Source organism: Pocillopora verrucosa, chromosome 3 (assembly GCF_036669915.1).
Source record: "Pocillopora verrucosa isolate sample1 chromosome 3, ASM3666991v2, whole genome shotgun sequence".
In the NCBI taxonomy this organism is placed as follows: Eukaryota; Metazoa; Cnidaria; class Anthozoa; order Scleractinia; family Pocilloporidae; genus Pocillopora; species Pocillopora verrucosa.
This window is the reverse complement of record NC_089314.1, coordinates 2,095,509-2,113,932: the sequence shown is the minus strand read 5'-3', so window position 1 is coordinate 2,113,932 and position 18,424 is coordinate 2,095,509. Positions and strand designations below refer to the sequence as shown.

The 18,424-nt window shown below is 39.1% G+C and overlaps 1 protein-coding gene across 2 annotated transcripts; it reads left to right on the top strand.

Annotated features, from left to right (window-relative positions):
• Positions 1-11: 11 nt before the first annotated feature.
• Positions 12-17,579, top strand: LOC131776888 (O-acyltransferase like protein). 2 transcript variants are annotated; one of them, XM_066163662.1, is made up of 15 exons: positions 12-677; positions 3,687-3,838; positions 4,288-4,372; positions 4,513-4,645; positions 5,137-5,417; positions 5,893-6,063; positions 7,173-7,272; positions 8,309-8,401; positions 9,008-9,176; positions 9,790-9,869; positions 11,458-11,586; positions 12,326-12,452; positions 13,670-13,877; positions 15,074-15,216; positions 15,861-17,579. In XM_066163662.1, exons 1-15 carry the CDS (start codon positions 407-409, stop codon positions 15,975-15,977), a joined length of 2,259 nt encoding a protein of 752 aa, XP_066019759.1. In that variant the 5' UTR covers positions 12-406; the 3' UTR covers positions 15,978-17,579. The 2 variants fall into 2 exon arrangements, with proteins under 2 accessions (XP_066019759.1, XP_058949075.2); XM_059093092.2 differs by having other exon boundaries at positions 7,179-7,272; positions 15,861-17,578.
• The last annotated feature ends 845 nt before the right edge of the window (positions 17,580-18,424 follow it).

The window sequence follows — 18,424 nt, the reverse complement described above, 5'->3', positions numbered from 1 at the left end:
ATCTGGAGAGCGTGCAATAAAACAATAGAGTTTACGTTCGCGGGCATAATTATGTTTTTGGCTTGACTCTGTAATTTATCGGTGTCGAGACTTGACACTGATGATGATTTCTGCATAGGTTAACAAAACGACAGCTACTATTACGGACAACAGTCCTTCTCAGAACTACTCTTACCCGGACAATCAGACTGCAACATCAAATGTTGTTCCAGAGCACTCTATAAGCTACTTATACTTTCATCCTTAGTCAATTTGGAACGAGAATACGAGGTATCCTTACAAATCTTTCACTGATTCGCGTTGCTCACATAGAGCCTACTCCCAATCTCTAAGAATAGCTTTCGTTTCCAGTATCTCTCTGCCAATTATTGAATGTTATACGGCTTTCTCATCAGCATTACTTCACATGTCTTACAGCTTGTTGTGCGACTTCATCATGGTGGGTTGTTCAACAACGAAGACAGCTGTTAAATCCTTTGCCGTGTTCGTCGCCTTTTCTGTGCTTCAGAGATGTTCATCTTCATCTCCTGGATCTGTTTGGGAAGGCAACAGTCACATCGCTCAGCAGTTTGGCTTTCCATTCCCATTTCCACTCCCGAAATTTAATTTCTCAGACGTCTCCGAAGAGTGCCAAGCTATGGTCCAAAAACTTTTGAAATCGCCGCTATCCTTAAAGTGTGAGTATAGCGCATCTAATTTCCAACTTTTCGTCTAGGAATCTTTAATTTACCTTGATGGTGGCGTCACGACAAAATAACCAACCTAACTCCCCTTCTAAACTTTGCCTAAAATATATTTTCTACACAAACTGCCATTACCGTCCTGTACCATCTTCAGCGTGGTGTCATGTGAACCAGGTTTGATACTGGATGCCAGGTGATCAGATAATCACGTTTTCTTTTTTTAATTTTATCTCACGGCCACGGAGGAAACTGATCGCTGATAACTTCTCTGCGTCTCAATGTTCTCTGATCCCTTTAAGGTTGATTAAACACTATGGATAATTTCGGTAGCTCGACTGAATTTAATTTCATACCTGTGTAAGGGAACAACGAATTCACTTGACATAGTTTTGAAATCGCTGACGGCGGTTCTGTCAACTTTTTGACGGGCCATCTTGTTGGTCAGCGGCTACTCGCACGATCATACAGAGTCCGCTATGATGTCACGAGTTTTGGCGTCAGATGTGTGACAACACGATGGCGAACGGAACTCGAACTTGTGGGAAATGTGAGTTAAAATGTCAATAACTTCGAGTCACGATTCAACGATTACTGCATACAAGCTAACTACCGCGAACTCGCTAAAGATCCTCTTAAGAGCCGCTCATTACAAAAGTCCTCTGAGAGAAATTTCAGCTTTACGCTCTGCACTTCCAGATGAAGCCTTGTCGGTCGTCAGATACACAATCGAACCTCAAATTCCAGATGGAGATTAAAAGAAACCCTTGGTTTAGATGAATAAAATACGAGCCTATTACACTGGCAGCACAGGAAGTTCTCTCCTGACTGATCGATACAAGTTCTGAACTACCTCCCAAACCCATCACGAGTCCATGCAAGAGTGGAAAGTTAAGGTGAGACACGCTGGCAGCCTATGTGGCTATGGCGATCTAAGTGATGAACGTTGTAGAGAAAAATTTATATTTGGGCTGAATGATGATAACATACGTACGGAGTTGCTTAAAACACATATAAAACCTGACAACTTTAAGAATTCCCTTTCCGATGTAGTCGCCGAGGCGAGAGCTATAGAGTCCGCCAAGCAGACAAACAAATTAATCGCAAACTCGTCCATAAGAATTGACGAAAATGTCCACTGGACAGGCCTCAGACACAGCCAGATGAAACTTCGAAGGGAACCTGGTACATATTTTTAGTGAAGATTACAGGAAGTTCTCTGTTAAATACAGGTTTAAACATTCCACATCATCCCCCTGCCATTCTAAAGATAACAGAAGAACTGAAGCTGCCATTAAAGTTGCAGAATCCTTGTTAAAAAGAGCTGATGACTTCCACAGTGCCATGCTGATATACAGGAACAACCAACCTCAAGGTCACACTTACTCGCCAGCCCTAGGCATGCTTCTACAACATGCCAGAACCACACTCCCTACCATAGATTAACTCGTGACCCCCACCACACTAAACTATAATTGTTGAGGAGGAGATCTCAAAGAAAAGGTGCAATAGCAAAACACATTACGACAAGTCAGCTAGTGTAGAACAAGAACCACTCATCATTGGTACTTATGCTTATGCTAAACCACCTCTGCACCAGCATGGGAAACCATGGATCTAAGTGATCAACCAACACTGCTTAAGGCTGCATGATTCAAAGGAACAGAGTCCAACTAAAGCCTGCAGACCCATCTTCCTGGAACCAATCCCCAAGAAGTTGAAATAAGCACACACAACACAAACATTTACCAGAAACGGTCAATGGAAACTGCAGAGCAACCACAGTCCAGTCAACACCCTTCAGCCCAACCCAGTCTACCACTTTAGGGACCCCCCTTTCCTCAGACCCCAGTCAGTTTGCAAATCATAAATACCACACTAGTTGACCCTTCAGCCCCCTGAAGACCAAGCACCAGACATTACACCACCACAACCCCGGGAACTGACACAGAAGTTAAGCAGACCCAGTCTGGACGGCTAATTTAAAATCCCAAAAGACTGAAAGACTATGTCACAAACTAGTCATAAGCTGTTTTTTTATTTATAAGCATCGATTAAGAGTCACTGAACATACATTCAAACAGTTAACATGCATTTCTACTATTGTTCAATTGTTGTCATTCAAGTGTAGCATACATTCTGTATGGTCCTAGGCTATGGGTATTTAAGTTATAGTCCCAGGTTGGTTTTTGTTTTGGGTTTTTAGTCTCTTTCTTTTGTTAGGAGATGTTGGTTAGTGGCTACTTGCACAATTATACGTCAGAGATACGTTCTTGTAGTCTGCCATTTTGATTACACTAACCACAAATAAAGGAAGTTCTGTCACAAGTATTGGCCCCTAGACTTGGTGTCAGAAGTCATGATGGTGTTGTTTCTGTCACTAGTATTGGTCCCTCAACTAAATCTCTGAGGTGATGACTATAAATAAATTGAAAGCTGTTGAACTACCTGTGAGGTGTGTGCAATGTAAGATTTGCACAAATTTTGTCGATATTCTCACAAATTATGACTGGCAAATACAGAGAGACGAACTTGAGTCATTGTTTTAAGTGTGTTTCGATTGAGAGATAACACTCTTAGACTGCTATGAAACTGGTACTATGAAAATGAAGAGAAGTTCAGCTGATGGTTTTGTCACTAAACAGTCGACTCTTGCCCTGTAGACTACTCACCATTATGAACACTCTGCCATTGTGGACAAGAGCCCTGAGCCCCCCGCAAAATGCTTATTTCAAATGCTAATTATCTATAGGAATGAGAAACAGATAAACCAGCTCTTTATTCAGGTTTTTTAGACAAAAATAGATAGATTGTTTAATTTTATGAGTCTTTCATCTGCAACCATCATACATTTGTTTATATTGCAAGAAGTTTATCGCAACTGTTGCATCCATTGGTTGGTCTTCCTGTGTTGTCTCAGTTGAGTTATGGTGTTCTAAATGGTAATGATGGTTATTGTGGTAAAGTCAATCATTTTGATAACTAGTGGCTGTCTGTTTACTTCAGATTTGGATGCTATCGGTAAACCTCAAAGTGGACTTTTTTGGGGTAACACTGGTTGGTTAGGATCTTACAGTGAGTGTACTGAAAGCATTCCTGATGCCCACTATTGTTTGGCCAATGTGGCTTTTCCACAGCTTTCCTTAACCATTACGGAGGTCAGTAGTACATAAATTTACACAATGTTAAATTGTGAATTAAAAATAATTGATCAAATTCTTATAAAACATTTTAAATCTATTGTATTGTAATACCTAAAGAAACTTATTTTACCTTCAATTTCCACTTTTCCAAGATTTTAAAGCATTTTCTGCTAAATCTGGGGATTGTCAGTTGATCCTATACCAAATGCTCAGAACTTCCATCATAAGAACTGTATAGCAGACAGTAAGCAGCATTTCTAATGAGAACAAGGAGTGAAAGGTTTAAGTGAAAATAGAATATTGAGCACACCTGAACTAAAATAAACAGCTCAGGCCTTTGAGAATCAACAATTAGAGAATTCTCCAATTTCCAGTGGTTAATAAACCCTGTAAGATGTACTGAGTGAGCCTAAAATTATGGTACATAACTGTGCAGTCATCATTTGTCTTTGTTACCTGACTAGTCTATTCCTGTGCGCTGGGGTATTTGTGCTCCAAAACAATGCAGTGAAAAGGATGTTACAGCAGGACTGCAAGATATGTTTACAGGTGTGTACAATCACAATTTTATACTTAATCTAGTGAGAAAGTATTCCCAAGATAGCACAAGTCAGGTGAAAGCTGGAATGTAAGAATTTTTAAGTAGTTAAGTCTTTGGTTTATCTGTTTATTTTTTTGTTTCCACACAGGAATCAACAAGTATATGAATCAGACTGAGGTAGAATTAAGGCTGATTTCTAACCTATATGGACCTCCAGCAAGCGACAAAGCTGTTCACTGCAATAAGAAATCAGAATACACAACAGGAGTAATATTCACTCTGTAAGTATGTGCAAGGATTATTTTTACAATTGCTTCTAATGCGTATATACAAATTGAACTTTAATATGTGTTAAACTCTTAACTCCCAGATCTGATTGTAAATTCTTCCCTGCTGGCTGTGACACATTTCCTTAACTACTGTTGGTCAAGATAACTTTTGTTTGATAAGTTTGAATATTCACATCACCTGTTTGGTGGATGATGTATTGATAGTATTGGGAGAAATTACTTGTCAATCACTTCTGGGCTGTAAAGGATGAATGCATGTGTGTGTACTAGTTAAGTGGTCTTTTTCCTAATAATGGTATTAAAAACAATGTTTTGCATTTTTTTAAACACAGAGAATAGTTACTGTTCAGATATTAGTTTATCAACAAAAACGTTTGAAAATTTGAAATACAATTAAATACTTTAATCAGATGTCATGTAGATTTCAAGATAATTAAAACATCATTATTTTTATTATTAATAATTTTAATAATTGTTCACAGGATCTTGTGTGGTCTAATCCTGTATCTCTGCCTTATTGGAACACTTAGCGACATTGTGATTAGCTTTTTGAAGAAAACCTCTGAACCTGTCAACAACAGAAATGGCTACATACCAATCAGAGACGACTCCTCAGTAACGTTTGAAGGTGATGTTCCTGATTCATGCACAGGAAGTGGCGCGCATAGCAGTAACACCACGCAATTCATGAACCCATCCCCTAAAGTGGCAATTAGTGCATCGACTAGGCTTACAAGTTTTTCCCAGAAGAGAGATGAGCCATGTAAGTAGAGGGACTTGATATTTAAAGAATGGATAACACTATCCAACGGATGATTGCTCTCCAGCGAATCATACTGCGCTATCCACAATGTGGAGATATATTTGTCTAGTAGATAGCGTTTTCCACTCTTCAAACAACTGAACCTGCAGATCAATTTATTCCTAAGGATGGGTCTGCCATGGCAGTACTTCCTTATTTGTGTGTGCAGCTCTAACCGTATTTTTCTCTTTTCGAACTTCTTTGCTGTTGAATTTGAACAAACGTTCAATTTTCTTCGCATTGTGGAATTTTTGCCACTCAGATAGCTAATTTATGAAGATAAGGGTCAGATACGGTACGAGGGTCCACTGATCAAGAACCAGAATAATGCAAATACTTTCGGTTCACTGTGAACTGGAAGTACTCCTAAAGAGTCGTTGATGGAATAAATTCAGTCCTTATTTTCTCTCTCTCTCTCTCTGTTACATTCCTATAGATTTAGTGGTGCAATTTTTTCTGTGTTTCTCATTAATTAAAAACACAAGCCGTATTATGGACACCAAAGTCCCTGCCGGCGCCATCACGTCAATCAATGGAATGAGAGTGATGAGTATGTGGTGGGTGATCCTGGGACATGTTTATGTGCTTCAAACTGTATCAATTATGAGTAAGTATTGTTCACTTCATAAAGCAATTTTTGATCGACTGTTGACAATTGTATGGGTTTTGGTTTTGCTCTACTTCGCTGTGATTGGTTTAGAAAATTCGTTTGATTTCTCAACCAAACAGATTCAAAATGAAAACTAATCTTGAGTAGGAAGAATGATATGTTTTTAAGCTCGGTAAAGAAATAGAGGAAGAAAAACACCCATCTATCTCTATTTCTTTACCGAGCTTAAAAACTAACCATCTTTATTATTCTATTTACAACATATGACACTATCGACACTGCTCATTCGAGCAGTATGCAGTAAGCGTGTAATATATGAACTTCGTAATGGGCCTTACTCACCGTAGAGTCTCTGTGGCATCGGAGTGCGGAATCGGAAGGTCTGTAGTTCAATTCTTCATGGGTACTAATTTTTTTTGTCCCACGCTCGTGACAAGACGAAAACATCTTTCTCTAATCTTGACTAATTGATTACTCAGTCAAGTTTTCGTTTGCGTTTTCCTTTAATTCTTATAGGCTCGTGGATTTTATTGTCCTTTGTACTGACTCGCAGTTGTGATTACATTGGTTTTGTTTTTTCCGCACTCTATCGAGCCTACAATTGGCGGAGCCATGAAAATAAGCGGCGAAACCGCAAGCGATTTGGGACGGAAAATTGTCAGCCTCTTGTTGCTGTGAAGCGCACAATAAAACCGCCAGTTGGAATACAATAAAATCGCTAGAATTGGAGTCTCTCCTTGTGTTTTTTCTTTAATGTTTACTATTTGATTCACCTGCGAACGGCATATTTCAAGCTAGGTCTTTCCCCGGTTGGTCGTTCTCAGTGCTGAAAATGCATTACTTGTGTTTGTGCTTCAGATTATTCTTGAAGGGCTACCACTAGCTAAGTCAACCCTGCGTTATCATTGTACCGGTTTCCTAACTTAACATTTACACATGAACGTGCGACTCCTTTACGTGTTCTTTGATTTTCAGCGAGAGAAAATAATGGGCTTTTTATTTCTAGATTGCTTTCAATGAATGATCCTTGTTAAATATGACGCCTGCAATAAAGAGAATTGTTTACGAAGTACCTTACATCATTCGTATTTCTCTCTTTTTTTTAGCTGTAGGTAACCTCCTCTCCGTGGTTGAAGTCATACATCGATTTACGTTTGAAGCTATTGGCAATGCTACCTTTTCGGTGGACAGTTTCTTTTTCCTGAGGTATGTAGTTGACAGTTACCTTATTTGAGGTTATGGTGTAATTTTTTTATGTATTTCTTTTTGAGGAGGACATTGACAATGTACAAGGGTAATGAAGATACTTCACAAGGCTGCCCTTTGCAATTTTTTATTTATTTGTAGTTTTTGAATACATATAATTGCAAGTCTAAGAGATCTGTGGTTTGTTGTCGCCCAATCCTTATGAAGGGGTCGTTTCCCTAACGTTGTTAGGGGCCACTCTTCTTACGGGTGGAGGGTGCTTCTTATCATCGGAAATTTGCGATGGTATAACGCAGAGGGATGTTTTAGTTATTTTAAGTACTTACACCTCGTGTACTACATAGAGAATAATACACGGGCGCACGTAGATATGGAATTTCTCTTCCAGTGTTCAACTCGGTAGCTTACGAGTGAGCGCAGCGAACGTGTGAGATATCGAGTTAAACACGAGAAGAGAAATTCCACATATAAAAGCAACTATGTATTATTTTGTTTAATATACAAACATAATACGCCTTTATTGATAAGAAAATTAATTAATTAATGAATGGATGAAAGGATCCGTAATCCGCGCGATAAGGCTCAAGATGAATAAAATGCGTGGAATCATAACAAAAACAAACAGTAGGCATAACTTTCAATTCACCGAATTCTTAGTTATCGACTTTTTCCGTACTGACAAGGGAAATCTGCTCGGTTACAGGGCAAAAATCGGCGAAAAAGGGTTTTCTTCCGCTTCTAGGAAAATTTTAACGTCACTTTTTGTAAGCGATACGAATTATTCAGTGTTGTTAGCAGCCATTGCCCAAGAATATTTCGACAAATGACGTCAGATGGAGAATGGTGAAGGCTCTGCCATTCATTCATTGACCTGAGAGATTAGCGCCAAAGGTAAGTGACGTGTCAGCAGCTGATTGGCGATATCAAATTCGTGGAAAATTATCGTTACGCGTGTGCTGTGACGGCTTTCTTCAGAAATGGGAATCCTTAATTTGTAAAACACAGCAGTTTATGTAATTAACTTTTTTTTTCACAGTGGTCTCCTGGTTTCGTATTTGTCTTTGCGTCACATGGAGAAGAAAAATGGACAGCTGCCACTTTTTAAGTACTACTTCCATCGTTTTTGGAGGTAAGTCTTTTCCTCGCTTGACAATTTTTAAATTCGTCATCGTTAAGTCCACAGGTTGAAACAACTCCAAATTTATCATCTCTCTTAGTCTATTTACAAACCTCAAAGATCTTCGTGATATGTTGCGTAACAAACCAAGTCGATGGCTGAAGAGGAGATTACCAACCGGCTGAGTTTCAGTAGTTAGAAGCCACATAAAAAGACAGTTTTAATTGCTTTTGTCTATAATTCTAGTTATGACTAAAGCAGAAGTTATTTGTGACGTGCGGCGTTGTGGTTTTGCGTATGCGGCCAGGTTACTGAGATATTTCAAAATGGCGGCGTCCGTTCTTGTATTCGAAGGACATTTGCAGATAATTTTCCAGCGCTTAGGTTGGAACCTCAGAACTGCCATAAGTGTTAAATTTTCGTCCACCCTCGTATGGCCGGGATAGAAACAATTTTCCAATGCTTTATGAAGCTTTTATTACGTTTAAATAATTTTCATTCAGGTAGACATTGATAATTTGCTCTCTCTAGGTCAGTGCCTGATGCATTGTGATAGTTTTTTATAACAAGTTTGGGTAGTGATCCTCGCGTAATGGATTTTTTCATATCTTTCCCCAGATTAACTCCAGCTTACATGTTCGTTTTGTTGTTTTACGACAAACTGAATAGATTTCTTGGTGACGGCCCTTTTTGGTATAAAGCACAGGCAAAGAACCCGTGTGACAAGTATTGGTGGACCAACTTACTCTACATTAACAACTTCTATCCAACTAGCATGAATGCATCGGTGAGATTAGAGGGTGACAAAGTGTTTATACGTGACGCGTGATTAAGGCTGAAATGGGTGATGTGTGAATTGTGCAGATAGGCGAGCGTAATTCGTGCATTATGAACCAGTGTGTTTAGAAGTCTTCCCTTTATACATGTGATGCGTGAGACTGGATGAGGAGTTCAGGACACTCCTCCTTCCTTTGCTCCTCTCACATCAGTCAGAGCAATTTTTTGGGCAATTATCGTCGGTTAGTGGTATGGTTTAAGAGCCCAGTCAAACGCACGCAACATTTCAACGCTACGTCCTGCAACATTGTTAAATCGTGAAGAAGCTGGTTAAACGCGCGTAACATCTCGCAATGTTCAAAAATGTTGCAACAAAACTTTGACCATTTTCAAACTTTATCCAAAACCGTCCAACATGTCGTAACATGTTGCTACAGGGTGGCCAAATGTGTCCAACACATTGCTCGCAACAACGTTGCAAGATTTTACGTTGAAATTTTGCGTGCGTTTGGCCAGGCCTTAAGGAAGCGTCAAGGACCTTATGCCTGTTTTCAGTAGAATTGAGGCTAGAACTGCAGTTTTTTGGAGTAGTCCAAATGGATGTACGATGTTTTTCTCTACAGTGCTTTGGTTGGGCCTGGTACCTAGCAAATGACACGCAGTTTTATATCATTGCTCCCGCTATACTCTTCGTCGTGTACAGGTATGAACTGAAGAGAGAGTGCATCTGTTATCTAAAAAAAAAGTTCGAACAAATATTGAAGCTGACAGTTACTGCCAGTTTCTTACAAAACCTGTGTCTGAGGAATAATTCTACTGTGTCTAGGCGGGTATCATTTTCCTCCACATCCCCGCCCTCGCAAATTATACCTTTCACTGCCTCCACCCGTTGTAAATGTTTTCTCGGAAGTTTAAAAAAATCTAAAGACAGTAAAATGCAATGACATTTTATCAGTTTTTGACTCGATGAGTTGAACTTCTCTGTTGGCTAAAATGTAAATGTTGAATAACAGGAAAAAATAGGGAAAAACTAATTTAATGTTTTCCTTGGAAATACTTTTTCTTCTACGCGGAAGATTTCATTTTCTATAGATTAGGAGAGGTAAACCAAGGTTGATTCATTTTTAACTTCTTTTTAACTCGTGAATTGCGCGCATGCGCAAGAGCGAGTTGTAGTTATGATGTGGCTCGCTCGATTGGTCGATTCCTGTAAACTTGTTTTCGATTTTAGGATTTTGAGTGCATTTGATAGTTTTTGGCGAGTAGTAAACAAGAATAGTGGGTGGGGTGAAAAGGAAGCCAATGATAATCTTAAAAGAGTTTTTTTTTTCGTTTTAGTTTCAACAAGCGGCGCCAGCGACTAGCAGGCGTGCGAGCATTCACACTGAAATAAAAGAACAACCTTCGTTTTTCATAAAATTGTAATTTACAATCCTTGAACTTGAAAACAATCTGAATATTCATTAAAAATATCACTTACTACGAAGCGCTCGGAGTTTACAGGTGTTCAAAAGCTTTTTCTGTTATGGCGTGAGATTGGGGACAAAATCGATCATTACATTTCGAATCGTGTGTTTTTTCTGTGTGAAGCAACAAAAGGTGCCGGTGACTGACGCAATTACTGGTTAACACGAAAATCAAATAACACCTAAACAAATAATTTTGGCTACCGATTTTCAGTAAATTTTTAAAAAACAACTTTCTTTTAAGTTTCAAGACGATTTGAAGATTCAAAAGAAATGTTACGTACTAAAATGCGATAGTTATACACCACAAATTGATAAATAGGCCAGAAATGAAATTCTGTCTTGTTCTTGATTATACGTTGCCTAGCAAGTGACCAAAATCTACCCAGGCGGAAATCCAAAATGACGGTGGCAGTCTGGGCTTTGTGATATCACTCAGAACTCGTTCCCGTTTGTCTGATTTGATAAAGAGGGAATCATTAATGTTTTCATTAAGACAGTATTGCTTCCACATTTACTTCCAACCTTTTCTTTTGAACCAGAAACAAGAATGATATACGTTTAAAACACATAACATCATCCACTCTTGTCAAATGTAATAGCATGATCATTTCAATTGTAATGCCTTCTTATCCCAACGTTACTTTGTTTCTTTGCTACATTAGCGAACACTGAACTACTGCTCGTACTCTAAACATGACAATAAACCACAAAATTCCCTAAACCAGATAACATTAAACATAATCCAAAAAATCGTGTAAGTCATCTGTCAATTCACGAGTTTGCTCATAGAGCACTGATCTGTTCTTGTTTGTTTCTTCTCAGGTTTCGTCTTCGAGGATTGATTGTGATTGTTGGGTTCTTACTGAGCATAAGTTTCGCCACCACAGCTGCTATATATGATCATTACAAGATTTCCGCCGTTATACCTAGTAGAGAAACTCAGGAACAAAGGTGAGAACTCCCTCTTTTGTCTGCTCATTCACCTTTGCACTTGTGAATTGTGTGTTAATTTATCAATTTTTGAAAATTTACATGAAAAAATCACCAACCCTGATTGGTTGACTCAGCTAGTATCCGCTGCGATGGAAGGGGGTAGGTTTCTCAAGAAACTTAGTGTGGCGTCAGAGGGAGATATTACATGATAATTTGGTTCTATGTCAACTGAGATGATAATATATATTGGTCACCGTAAAGAGTTTCTAAAGCTGACGAAGAGCTGACGCTCGAAACGTCAACTTTAGAAATCTACATTATTAGCTTATGAAATTCAATATGAAAACGATCTTCGCAGTAATGAACACTACTTGAGCAGTAGTGAAAATAAGGCCTGAAAAAAATTCAGGTCTGTACGCGATTTGAACCCATGACCTCTGCGATACCGGTGCAGCGTTCTACCAACTGACCTAACAAGCCAACAAGGAGCTGGTCATTATGTTGGTTCCAAATAAACCCGTGAAGTGATGAATAAATGACTGTAAATATATGAAAGTCATACATTTGAACTGCGGATAAAGACGTGAATATGAAAACGACCTTCTATATTTTCACCATTGCTCAAGTACTGTTCATTACTGCGAAGATCGAAGTCTTTACCCGCAGTTCAAATATATGACTTTCATATATCTAGTTATTCGCATCGGCGAAAATCGTCTGGTGATAGACAATGCGTATTTATCTATTGATTTTGCAGCCGGAAAGGTGTGGATTTCATGTCTCTGACTTACGTCAAGCCTTACTGTCGTATTTCACCATATCTTGTTGGCATGGTAACTGGCTACTTACTTCTCAACGAAAAGAACTGGAGACTTCCTAGCAAGGTACGTAATTATGGCAATCTTGTCACATAAATGTTACTGAGCAATTTGTCATTTTTACTAGAAGGACAATCAGAGTTGTGTTTCCATTGCTAGTTGAAGTCAGTTTGCTGGCCTGTTTCAGTCAGCCAGTCGCTCCGTCAGCCAGTCGTGAGTCAGTTAGTCAATCAGCCAGTCAGTCAGTTAGTCAGTCAATCATTCAGTAAGTCAACCAGTCGGTTGGTGATTCAGTCAGTCAGTCAGTCGGTCAGTCAATCAGCCAGTCAGTCAGTCAGTTAGTCAGTCAATCAGCCAGTCAGTCAGTTAGTCAGTCAATCAGCCAGTCAGTCAGTTAGTCAGTCAATTAGCCAGTCAGTCAGTCAGTCAATCAGCCAGTCAGTCAGTCAGTCAGTCAGTCAATCAGCCAGTCAGTCAGTTAGTCAGTCAATCAGCCAGTCAGTCAGTCAGTCAGTCAATCAGCCAGTCAATCAGCCAGTCAGTCAGTCAGTCAGTCAGTCAATCAGCCAGTCAGTCAGTTAGTCAGTCAATCAGCTAGTCAGTCAGTCAGTCAGTCAATCAGCCAGTCAGTCAGTTAGTCAGTCAATCAGCCAGTCAGTCAGTCAGTCAGTAAGTCAACCAGTCGGTTGGTGATTCAGTCAGTCAGTCGGTCAGTCAGTCAGTCTGTCTGTCACACACACAACCCAAAATCCCTTTATTCGCTCTAACGAGGGGCTAATGGGCGAACGTCAACTTGAAACTCTTTAGAGTGGCCAATAACATTATTAACCCCGTTGATTAAAACCAAATTATGTTGTTTGTTATTTGTGTGTCTATCTATTTGCCTGTTCTGTTTGTCTGTCAGTGGATTTGTCTGGCTGTGTGTTTGTCTGTATATATCTCTCTCTGTCAGTATGTGTCTCTCTGTATCCATGGCTTATTTGGCCTATTAGTTGTCTGCCAAGGAGTGATTAACCAGTAACTTCTTCCAAAAACTATTCCGGATGGGTTCGAGAAGTACGATCATCTTATCTCTGTGATAAATAGGGTGTAGAAATAGGGTGTTATTTTGTTGTGGTACTAAATTCTTCTTGTCATGTACATGTACAGCTGAAAGCTGGGAGAGTTACAGACTAGGTCTGACAAGGATGGTCCCTCCCTCTAAAAAAAAAATAATAATAAAGAAGTGTGTTAAGCTCCTAGGATACAAAGTTATTTCCTGACTTTTATAAAATTTATTGAAGGTTCGGACGTACTTGATCAACATGGCTGGCTGGTGTGTTGCTATCGCACTCGCCCTGTCTACTCTGTACGGTCCGTACAAAGTCACCAGGAAAGATAATCCCGTGCCATTCTCTCGCGCTGAGAATATCATATACGGGACTTTCTCACGGTTTGCGTGGAGCCTGGCACTAGCTTGGGTGATTTTTACTTGCCATAATGGGCTTGGAGGTACGTCTTGATTGATAACTGGCTGAGTGTCAAAGGAAGTGCAGAAATTACAATAGATTTTGAAATACTAGCTTTGTATGTAATTACCTCCGTTCTCAAGGGTCCATTCGATAACTAACTTCGCTCCTATTTTTGATTGTTTATTTAATTTTTGTTTGCAACGTTATGAGACAGATGTTAGAATTCAGAGAGTATTTGTGCTCATTGGGAGATCGTTTTATGGGACCTAGTCAAAGTTTTAAAGAATGTTATTTTACACTGCTAAATGAACTGTTCATTATTAACTTTAGTCAAGGATCTGTCTGTAACAAAACCTGCTGGATTACAGAAGTTTGCAACGTTATGAGACAGATGTTAGAATTCAGAGAGTATTTGTGCTCATTGGGAGATCGTTTTATGGGACCTAGTCAAAGTTTTAAAGAATGTTATTTTACACTGCTAAATGAACTGTTCATTATTAACTTTAGTCAAGGATCTGTCTGTAACAAAACCTGCTGGATTACAGAAGTTTGCAACGTTATGAGACAGATGTTAGAATTCAGAGAGTATTTGTGCTCATTGGGAGATCGTTTTATGGGACCTAGTCAAAGTTTTAAAGAATGTTATTTTACACTGCTAAATGAACTGTTCATTATTAACTTTAGTCAAGGATCTGTCTGTAACAAAACCTGCTGGATTACAGAAGTTTGCAACGTTATGAGACAGATGTTAGAATTCAGAGAGTATTTGTGCTCATTGGGAGATCGTTTTATGGGACCTAGTCAAAGTTTTAAAGAATGTTATTTTACACTGCTAAATGAACTGTTCATTATTAACTTTAGTCAAGGATCTGTCTGTAACAAAACCTGCTGGATTACAGAAGTCATCCAACTCCTGCTGATGGCAAATTCAGTAGTGTAGGGCTTATTTTTTTCTGGTGCAGAACAGCCTAGATTTTGTCTAATATCATGTATAAAAGACAGGTCTCTCAGTGACCTCGGAATGCAGCCATTAATCCGTGGACAGGTGATCCCCCCCCCCTCCCCCCGGTAACGATGGTCTAAAGGGACAATTAATGGTACTTCACTTAGATGTGACCTTAACAGTATGTATGGCTGACCGTCGAACCAATGATCTCAGGTGATTTTTATTTTCATATCTAGAGAATCTCTCAATGTTACATTAAAAAACTTTTGTTGATTTGTTTCTGTTGCAAGGTTTGGTGAATAAATTCCTGTCGGCTCGATTCTGGATTCCACTGAGCCGGCTGACGTACTGTGCCTATCTGGTTCACCCTATCATCATCCTCAATCTGTTTCTCTCGTTTGAGACTGTTTGGGCATATTCTGATGTGCATGTGGTAAGTGGGTCATTTAGTACTTCTAACTTCTACAGCGAGCAAGGAAAAATGCCAGAGAATTTTTAGGTGAGGGACAACGCTGACATTGGGTGAAAACGCTGGCATCATAACGATTAGAAGCGCACGCTTTTGACCCCATGAAAATTAGCAGGTATATATTTATCTTCCAAATGAATAGCTGTGCAAAATGGAGCCATTTTTATCTGAGTGTCCAAAGCAATCCGGGATTGCTTTGGTTTGCTTTACTTTGGTTTGTGATTGGTCGATAAACTTACGCCACTTTTTCAACCAATCAGTAGATCCATAACTGAAACCAATTTCGACTTGGTTACCCGCGTTTTCCCGCGCTCTAGGTAGTTTTCTTGGCTGTTAGCGATATTTTCCTTCTTCTGATTGACTGGTTTGATTACGTTCAACTTGGTTTTGGTTTTACTACACTCAATCGAAAAGCGCTCCATATGAAAAATGAAACCTTGTAGCGAACACTTTATGTTATCTCTTGGAAGCTACGTTTATATTAGCTTTCCATTCCAGCAAAAATGATTTTGACCATGGACCCGAGAAATATAAAGGCCGTCGCCTTTTCCGGATAAATGTATCGCGGTTTGCTGGTTTAAAAGTAACTGTCTTTGTTTGGTCTCTAGGCTTTCTGTTATGTCGGTGTACTTGGCATTACGTATGCAGGGGCCTTTATTGTGTCAGTGTGTGTGGAATATCCCATGATGCAGCTGGAGAAGTTAATATTCAAAGGCGATAACTGAGCTCAGATGTCATGGCTGGAAGCAAGTGTCTCGCACACTTCATTCGTTGATGCACTATTCTAACACTGACACGTATTGTTATGATCATCATTATGGTCATCACAATACATCCAATGCAATTAATAATTTTTGATAATTAGTCGCTTTTAACATTTTTTGTTGTTAGCATCTGACTTTGTCCTCAGTGTAACCTCAAAAGGTTACCTAAGAGAATGAGCGGACAATTCGAACGCACACAGTGATCTTTATTGTTTTTGGATGATAGCGCTAAGACGAAATTTGCTCGATAAGAGTAGCGGTTGAGGTTGCGTGTGTGTGTGTAGTTCGAACTAAAAGAAAATACAACATGAACTAAACTAAGAAAAATGCGTTGCGAAATGTAACATTAACCTAACTAAAAATGAAACGATTGCGCGGAAAACTGTATACGAGAACTACACCAATAACAAATACAAAAGGTAAACAACGTAAATGTTAAAGAAATAGATACTTACTTTGGTCTAGCTCCTAATGGTAGCAAATAGCTTGTAGCGATTATCTAGCAGTTACGATTTTGCAGCGATGATTTTGTAGCAGTGATTCAGTTGCGATTGAAATAGAATCTTTACACGTGTACTTAAATGGGAATTGATCGGAGATAAAAACACTTATTGTGTAATAATCATTAACTATTGAAAGACTTATTGATAGAAATGAACCAGAACAAAAACGATAATAAAATGTGTATTAACTAAGCGTTTCGAAACTAACACCCAGAAGCCAAAGGATTTTGCGCAAATGCTAACGCAGGAAACAGTTGTGATTTGCATGATAGTAATTCAAAATGTATGCATTTCTAGATCAGGAATATTTCGGTTTGAAGGCCTGGGTTGTAATCCTTGGCTGCGAAAATAGTTGCAATTTAGAACTTAAGTGATTAGTTAAAAAATTCTCCTTTTACCGGCCATTAATTGATGAGCAGGTAGATATTAAGAATTAGGATAAACTTACTAGATTTCGTTACTCGCCATCTTTTCTGTGATTGAGCAGTGAGTAAAGTGATTACCCAAATAGTGTGTGGGTGTGAACAACAAGCCTCTCTTGTTGTTACGTTTGTAATGACCACTAGATTTGTACTAAAACAATTAGATTCTTTGTTCTCGATTTCTATCGCGTGCTAGCTGATGAGGGAAAGGTGTTTTTACTATGAATTAAAAAATTCTCATAAATAGCGAATACGGTAATCCAAGAGAATATTCTCTTGGGTAATGTCAGTGATCCATGGGAAGAATTACCTTTTAGAGTAATGAGAAGTTGATATGCTCCAAATTAGACTTCCGTAGGGACAAAGGAGTCAAAAGCGGATTATTTTCCTCAGGGTAGCTCACGATTTACATTCATTCCTTGACCAGAGAAGCATTTTCTGTAAAAGTTCAGTCTACCAGTAGAGTCTTATTTTGGAAATAGATAGGCCAAACAATAATGAGCATCAGGTATGGTTTCAGTACACTCACTGTACGATCCTAACCAACCAGTGTTCCCCTGAAAAAGTCCACTTTGAGGTTTGCCGATCGCATCCACATCTCAAGTAAAGAGACCGCTATTTGTAAATATCAATCAATTTTCCTTCATTTTAGGTGGTCTGTAGAGGAGTGCACAAATATGACCTGAAAAAAACTACTGTAAAAACTAAAGTGATCGACGTAGATTTGTGTCGAGACTCGACACTAATGATGATTTCCGCTGAGGTTGTCGAAAGGATAGTTACTATTAACGACAACAGTCCTCCTCAGAACTACTCCCACCCGGACAATCAGACTGCAACGTTCAATGTTGTTCCAGAACACTCTATAAGCTACTTATACTTTCATCCTTGGTCAATTTGGAACGAGAATATGAGATATCTTATTGAGCGCTGCAAAGAATAGATTTGGCCAAGCCGTCGGGGGAGGGGGGGGGGGGCTCCAAATGTTCTCGAAATCCGGAAAGCTTCGTTTCAAGTCGCATGTAACACAGACATGAAAGAGCGTAATGTTGCGACGGACGGACACAGTCCCAACGTCATGATTATGTTTTCGCGTCTTGATGACTTACCATATTATCTTACTTATGGTGCTACGCTGCAAGCACTCCGCTGAAGCTGTAAAGTAGTTTCATGAACACTTTTTTTCCATATGGACATTCTTTGCCAGTGGGCGTATAGAAAGTTAAAGGGGAGAGGGTCTTGGGGTTCTGTAAGGGGGTTTAAAAGATTCACCCTCTTGTATAAAAATCAAACATACAGAAACTCACCGAAATGGAAAAAAAAGAGAAAGAGAGAAAAATAGACAGAAATACCAAATAACTTACGTTGTTACATTTTCTTTTTCTCACATTAATCATATCAACCACCAAAGAGAAACAAACAAGTAAAAAATTTTCATGATTTATTTTACTTTCCAAGACTGTTCAGGGCGTTTGTCGTTAGT

Coding starts and splice junctions, on each gene's coding strand:
- LOC131776888 (XM_066163662.1), top strand. CDS start 407: ATGTCTTACAGCTTGTTGTGCGACTTCATCATGGTGGGTTGTTCAACA. Junction 4,646..5,136: donor ACAGGAGTAATATTCACTCT/GTAAGTATGTGC, acceptor AATTGTTCACAG/GATCTTGTGTGGTCTAATCC. Junction 15,217..15,860: donor CATATTCTGATGTGCATGTG/GTAAGTGGGTCA, acceptor TTTGGTCTCTAG/GCTTTCTGTTATGTCGGTGT.